Source organism: Mustela nigripes, chromosome 13 (assembly GCF_022355385.1).
Source record: "Mustela nigripes isolate SB6536 chromosome 13, MUSNIG.SB6536, whole genome shotgun sequence".
In the NCBI taxonomy this organism is placed as follows: domain Eukaryota; kingdom Metazoa; phylum Chordata; class Mammalia; order Carnivora; family Mustelidae; genus Mustela; species Mustela nigripes.
In genome coordinates, this window is record NC_081569.1 from 25,938,018 (window position 1) to 25,945,709 (window position 7,692).

Sequence of the window (7,692 nt, forward strand, 5' to 3'; positions counted from 1 at the left end):
GGGAGGTGAATCATGAGAGACTATGGACTCTGAAAAACAATCTGAGGGGTTTGAAGTGGCAGGGGGTTGCGAGGTTGGGGTATTATAGAGGGCACGGATTGCATGGAGCACTGGGTGTGGTGAAAAAATAATGAATACTGTTTTTCTGAAAATAAATTAATTAATTTAATTTTTGAAAAAAAGAAATCCCTGAGAAAAGAAAGCACAATACCTTTTTTTGTAGTTCCTGGATATTGGTCTCCCAATTTTTATCTTCCTGTGATATTTGTCTAAAGGAGGAAAAAGACAGACTCATTATTTTCCTGGTGATATTGAGCAGTGAAGCGGGGCAGCAGTCAGCAGCACATCTAGTATGGATGTGCTGGCCTGGATACCATCCACTGATACCTAATGTAGCCACATAATGGTTCACATCTAGCTGGGTTTATGGATGGGAAAAAAATGCATCATCTATATTTCCAAAGAAAAGTGATATAGGAAACGAATGGAATGTCGATTAGGTGTGTGCAAGCATGTGTACATGTAAACCTGAGCATGGGGAACATCAGAAGAACACTGACCAAAATGTGAACAAGGGGAATGATAGTAAGCTACTTTTAGTTCTTTTCATTTTCTACATCTCTAAACTTTTTTTCAAATGAGGTTATGTTATATTTACAACTAAACTACTAACAGAAAATATAGTAAAAGAAATGCCGCTTGTTTTGGTGTTGACTTTCATCAATTAGAACAGTGGAGAATTTAGTTTTAATGAACACCTGTGTGTCATAAATATCAAAGGAGGCTGATCACACAGTGAGAACATACCCTGAAGGAAATCACAGCAGACCTAGATGAATCCTGAGGATATTTCTTTTTATTTTATTTCTTCAGTGTTCCAAGATTCCTTGATTATGCACCACACCCAGTGCTCCATGTAATATATGCCCCTGAGGACATTTTTTTAAAAGAATATATAAAAACTAGGCCTGCAGAGCCAACACTTCCCTTACAGCACCCTCATTCTAATCTGCTCCTCAGTGACTGTGTGGCCTTGCAAAGCCACCAGCCTCTCTAGGCCTCAGTTTTGTTATCTGTAATCGACACAGGATGAGATGATGGAAGCTTGGTGAGCCTCTGGGCCCCCATGGTTCTTCACATGTGTAACCCTGAGATGCACTGAGTATATCTTTAATACCCCACAGCAGAGAAAGGATGCTGAAGCTTGAAGGTCCATGAATTAAATACATTTAGGGAAATTTACTCCTGCATCTTTAATTTACAAAGTTTCTCCATTTAAGATTCATGCCTGTTGTTGAAGCTGGGACCCACCCTGCAATTCTGGCCTCCCTGAAGCCTCAGGACCTGCTTCCTCAGCACCACCCTGTGGAGGTGGGTACTGGGTTAGGATGGAACTGAGATAACACTTCACCCTGGGCTGCCTCACTGGAAAGAATAGGTCTCCATGGGCTCACCTGTGGCCTTTTCTTACACTAACAGAATGGGCTGCGAGATTGCAATACTGGATGACCCTCTAGGGTCAGTGCTTGTCTTCAGCCTGAGAACTCAGGGCTGGTTTCAGCAAACTACAACATGCAAGGTCATTTACACTACATTCACAAGGACTCACAATTCCCTTGCCTTGACAGATTTCTCCTTTCCACCCAGTTCCCAGCTCCGTGGCAATAAAGCTTCAATATCCCTAAGGGGTGGACAAACTCCCTACTCCATTGCTATCTTTTACATCTCAGCTTTGATTAAAAGCAAATGACAGGAAATGAATTGAGAAAGACTTAGGTATTCTTTGAGATCCCTGAAAATCAACTACTGGGAGAGTACTTTGTTAGATTCCTTTGTTATATTGTTTTTTATTCTTTGTGTTTGTTTGTTTTTGATTCTTTTTATGCAACGTGTTATGTGTGGAAGTGTGACAGGTAGTAGTTGAGTGTGGATTCAGTCCCTGGTGTCATTCTTTCCTTGCTGTAGAATCCTGGACAAATTAGTGAAATTCTCTGAGCCTCAGTTTTCTCATCCTTAAACTAGGGCTAGGACCAGCACACATTCCAGAAATCCAAGCAGGGGTTAGATAAAATAATGTGCCACACGAGAATTACTACACATTGTATGGTGCTCCAAACCTGCTCACTGGCATGAAGATAGAGTTACAGTTTTAGAGTACCATGAAGTATTCTGAAGATCCATAATTTTAACTTACTTGAATGGTATACTCTGACATTTGGACACCACGGGGGTGGTAGTAAATAGGTTGTTGATACACTCCAACCACTGAGCACAACTGGTAAAGATGAGAACCACCACTGTAAACCTAAAGTAGCCTGAGCAGGGCCCTCGCTTGGTACCTGTGGAAGGTGTGCAGCCTTTGGGCCAGCAGGTGCTCCAGTGCCTGCACCTTTCCCAGGAGCAGGCCCCGAACTGCTGTCTCCTCTCGACTGGCTGGACTAATGCGCTGTGCGGTCAGGCGCCAGACGTGGATCTCGTGCTTCAGTTCTGCAGAAAAGGAAACCTGAGGCTTGAGTCTCCCACAACCTCAGACACCAGCAGACATTCCACTCTCCTCACCACCTTCCAAGATCAGAAACACATACCTCATGATGCACAGATAGCAAGGGCCAAATCTAAGCAGTGACTTCTTAGCATTCATGTCATTGTAATGGAACAGGAAACAAAGCCCACATTAAAAAATTACCATGGATGTGAAGTAATGTGATTTGGATGAGGAATAAATTCCTGAATATATATATCCATGCTAGACCCCAAGAACATCTCCCCCTCCCCAGGAAATTATTTTTTGCAGCCATAAGTTTGGGTCTCTCAGCCAAGATCCAGATATTGAAATAATTGAAATAGATCATTGAAATAATTGTTGAAATAGATCTAGTGAACATTGGAAATACGAGTGTAGTCTGAGCAGGAGGACATCTGGTAAGAGGCAGAGGTAGGAAATGCCTCCCTCCTGACCAGGCCTCCAAGCTGAGTTTGTGTCTGTGAAAGAAAACAGCTGGAAAGATGTAGACAACCTTATGAAATGCTCAGATTAATAGAATGAGGCAAATGTCACCCTTCAATGAATTCAGACATCTTCTGGTATAGAAGAGTAGAGAGAAACAAATTGTCAATTCATTGGCTACTATAATATCAAAATCTTTTATGAAAATTTAAGCTTAAACACTATTTTATAGTCAAAGATATTACACAAATTTCTCAAAATATCCACCAAAAAAATATAAGGAATAATGTTATGTTCATGAATCACTTCTTATGTGCAATGCCCTGTACCACATATCACAAGAATTCCAGATGAAATTAAAAGACAAAACCCTTCTGAGCAGGACTAGAGCACTTGACAACTAGCTCAAAGCAGAGGCAAGGCAGGGTAGTTATCTAAACTGTGAAGGAGCATGTGGGTTCAATGACTAGGAAAATACCATCTTTTAAGACCCCTCTATTCAGTACACAAGCATTGATCACAGACTAGGTGAAATACCTACTGCAAACGCTGGGGGGGGGGGGAGTATATAAGCTAGGCAGAGACACAGACTGCAAATAAAGTGTGTCAAGAGAATTGGTTAAGGACAGGAGCACTAACACCATTTCAGTTAACACATGGTTTTCTCCAAAGAATCGGCCTTACAAAGAGGAAGACCCTTTAGTACTGAGATATGTAATGTGCTTTCATTCAGTACATATTGATACTTTGTAGCTTGCAAAATAAAGAAATTTAAAACTTGGGTATAATGCAAAAGTCTCTTCAGAAAAACAAATTATAATTTCTTTTCAGAGAGCCTTATGACTCATTAAACAACCTATGAGGTTAAGATAGCATTAAAAGAAGGAGGAGGAGGAGGAGAAAAATGAATAAACTAGCCTCTTGAAACACGAAGGACAAAAATGCCACACAGGTACCGGAAAGGGGAGATGAGGCCATCACGCCTGGGTGGCTCAGTGGGTTAAAGCCTCTGCCTTCAGCTCGGGTCATGATCTCAGGGTCCTGGGATCGAGCCCCGCATTGGGCTCTCTGCTCAGCAGGGAGCCTGCTTCCTCCTCTCTCTGCCTGCCTCTCTGCCTACTTGTGATTTCTGTCAAATAAATAAATAAAATCTTTAAAAAAAAAAAAAAAAGTCTGCAGTGCCAGTGATTCCTCCAGTGCTCTGAAACACATTACACAGAAGATATCATTCAAAGCCCAGCCATGAAGCACAAAGATTTCCCAGCTAGTCTTTCAAGGCACGCTAGTGATGATTATTCTTCCAAATAGATGATCAGCTTTAAAGAGCTAAACAAGAGCGTGGTTAGTTTCTGGGGCTGGTCTACTGGGTGCAGGCTGGGAGGTCTCGCTCCATCTGTGTGTGAAAAGCAGAGCCTGGGAATCACTGCCACATCTGCAAAACTGCCCTTTCAGGTACCCCCTGGCTCCTTTCCATAGGTGCCCTCTCCAGGGATAGCTTCAGCCCCCTCATACACACATATACACAGAGGCTAGCTGACTTCTAACCCATCAAATCAAACAGGTGGAGCTATTCTCCCCGGCTAAACCTATGAATTAAAGGCTCAAGTTGCACACTTTTGTATTCCTAATTTTGAAATGAAATATATCATCAATTAGCAGGGTATTTAGTTAAGAGAGAGATTTTGCCCAGGGAAATGAAGCTTACTGCCTGCACCCAGAACTCATTTTACTCAAGTGTATGTGCTCCTCAGTTAGTTCCCGGACTTCCTCCACACCTCTGTCATTTCCCCTCCCGGTCTCCTCTGCTAAGCTCTAAGGCCATGTCCCCTGCATCTTGTGCTGCTAGATTCAAAGATAGACATTCCATCTCCCCTGCCCCAACAAAACTCTCTCCCCTCACTTTCTTCATTTTAATATGACATCTTTATCTTCCAGGTTCACAAGCCTGAAATGTCATTTTGGTCTTATCAGTGCCACTCTCCACTATTTCTGCATTAACATTGCTAGTCATATAATAGCTGTCAGATACCATGCTAAATGCTAAAGGAGAAAAACTAATAAGTTACAGGATAAGCTTCCAACAAGCTATCAAGAGATATAAGCTACAACATAAGTAAACATGAGTCAGGACAGTACTAGGTCACAAAAGGAGTTCAGGATGTATTGGTATGGTTCTCACAGGGTCCACTTGTTCCCATCCCAGTACACCAGCTTGCCCAGGCCTCATCTCCTCATACTTACTGATTCTGATTGCTCCTCAGTAACCTCTGACTGGAGTCACTTACCACCAATCCACCCAAGGTTAGTCATAGATAGATAAAATTATATAGGGAGATATACAGAAAAGAAATATATCTGTCTATGTTCTTATTTACCCATCTGCTAGGATGATAAATCTATCAAGGCTGAGCTATCTAGAAAGATAGATAAATGTAGGTAGACAAACAAATTCCTTCTTTCAAATAACCATTGGTTCCCCCATGGACTGCAGAATAAAGCCAAAGATCTTCAGGGAAGACAAGATCCTCAAATGGCAAGCACCATTGTGATAGATAAATGTAGGTAGACAGACAGATTCCTTCTTTCAAATAACCATTGGTTCCCCATGGATTGCAGAATAAAGCCAGAGATCTTCAGGGAAGACAATATCCTCAAATGGCAAGCAACATTGTGAGCTCTGATCCTGCTGTATCATCTCTTACTTTTGTCACACTGGCCTCTGACCTGGAGACATCATCAGATGTCTCATATATTACCTCCAACCCCTATTTTCCTGAGCTTCTCAACCAACCTCCTACGACATTACTTGGGGTCAATGTACACATGGTACAAACAGGCAAAGACATTACCATGTGGGATACGCTCTCTCACAGGAGGTGGTGGCTGCCAGAAAGCCCAGAGGAGAGTCATCCAGCTCAAAGTAATGAATCTCAGGGGAAGATGCCTAGGCCAGAAGTTGAGAAATGGAATTCTACTATTTTTTTGTTTATGCTTGTTTGTCTTAATTTTTAGTTATGTTCAGTTAGCCATCCTATAGTATATCATTAGTTTTTGATATAGTGCTCAACAATTCATTTGTTGCATATAACACCCAGTGCTCATCACAAAACAAGCTCTCCTTAATGCCCATCACCCAGCTATTCCATTCCTTCACACCCCTCCCTTCTATAACCCTCAGTTTGTTTCCCAAGGTCCAGGATCTCTCATGGTTTGTCTCACTCTTTGATTTCTTCCCATTCAGTTTTCCCCTCCCTTCCCCTGTAGTCCTCCAATAGCATGGAATAGCATGCTATACTTTATGCTCCACATAGGAGTGAAACCTTATTGATAATTGTCTTTCTCTGCCTGGCTTACTTCACTTAGTATAATCCCCTCCAGTTTCATCTATGCCAATGCAAAGTGTGGGTATTCATCTTTCTGATGTCTGAGTAATATTCCATTGTATATTTGGACCACATCTTCATTATCTCTTCATCTGCTGAAGAACATCTCAGCTCCTTCCACAGGTTCAATATTGTAGACATTGCTGCTTTGAACGTTAGGGTGAATGTGTCTCTTCCTTTCACTGCATCTGTATGTTTGGTGTAAGAACCTAGTAGTGCAATTGCAGGGTTGGAGAGTAGTATTATAAAATTCTTACAGCTTATGCTAAGCAGTACAATATCACTTGAAGTTAGTTGTATAATTATCACTAAACTCACAAAAGTTAGTGGTATAATTATCACTAAACTCACAAAACACAACTATACCCAAAAATGTAACAGGGAAAAAAATGTATAGCTTTATTAACCCATTTATTAATTATTTTTTAATAAACATATAATATATTTTCATCCCCAGGGGTACAGGTCTGTGAATCGCCAGGTTCACACACTTCACAGCACTCACCACAGCACATACACTCCCCAATGTCCATAACCCCACCCCCTTTCTCCCAACCCTCCTCCCCCCAGCAACCCTCAGTTTGTTGTGTGAGATTAAGAGTCACATATGGATTGTCTCCCTCCCAATCCCATCTTGCTTCATTTATTCTTCTCCTACCCTCTTAACCCCCCATGTTGCATCTCCACTTCCTCATATCAGGGAGATCATATGATAGTTGTCTTTCTCCGCTTGACTTATTTCGCTAAGCATGATACCCTCTAGTTCCATCCACGTTGTCACAAAAGGCAAGATTTCATTTCTTTTGATGGATGCATAGTATTCCATTGTGTATATATACCACTTCTTCTTTATCCATTCATCTGTTGATGGACATCTAGGTTCTTTACATAGTTTGGCTATTGAAGACATTGCTGCTATAAATATTCGGGTGCACATGCCCCTTCAGATCACTATGTTTGTGTCTTTAGGGTAAATACCCAGTAGTGCAATTGCTGGGTCATAGGGTAGTTCTATTTTCAACATTTTGAGGAACCTCCATACTGTTTTCCAGAGTGGTTGCACCAGCTTGCATTCACACCAACAGTGTAGGAGGGTTCCCCTTTCTCCGCAACCTCACCAGCATCTGTCATTTCCTGACTTGTTAATTTTAGCCATTCTGACTGGTGTGACGTGATATCTCATTGTGGTTTTGATTTGTATTTCCCTGATGCCCAGTGATATGGAGCACTTTTTCATGTGTCTGTTGGCCATCTGGATGTCTTCTTCGCAGAAATGTCTTTTCATGTCTTCTGTCCATTTCTTGATTGGATTATTTGTTCTTTGGGTGTTGAGTTTGCTAAGTTCTTTATAGATTCTGGACT

The 7,692-nt window shown here is 41.5% G+C and overlaps 1 protein-coding gene across 1 annotated transcript in view; it reads right to left on the minus strand.

Annotated features, from left to right (window-relative positions):
- OCA2 (OCA2 melanosomal transmembrane protein) overlaps nt 1–7,692 on the minus strand; it is a 415,724-nt gene that overhangs the window by 216,510 nt on the left and 191,522 nt on the right. Inside the window, exons 16-17 of the mRNA XM_059372062.1 lie at nt 2,340–2,487; nt 212–269 (exon numbers count right to left, since the gene is read on the minus strand). Coding sequence (XP_059228045.1) covers nt 212–269; nt 2,340–2,487 — 206 coding nt within the window. The remainder of the gene's footprint in view (nt 1–211; nt 270–2,339; nt 2,488–7,692) is intronic.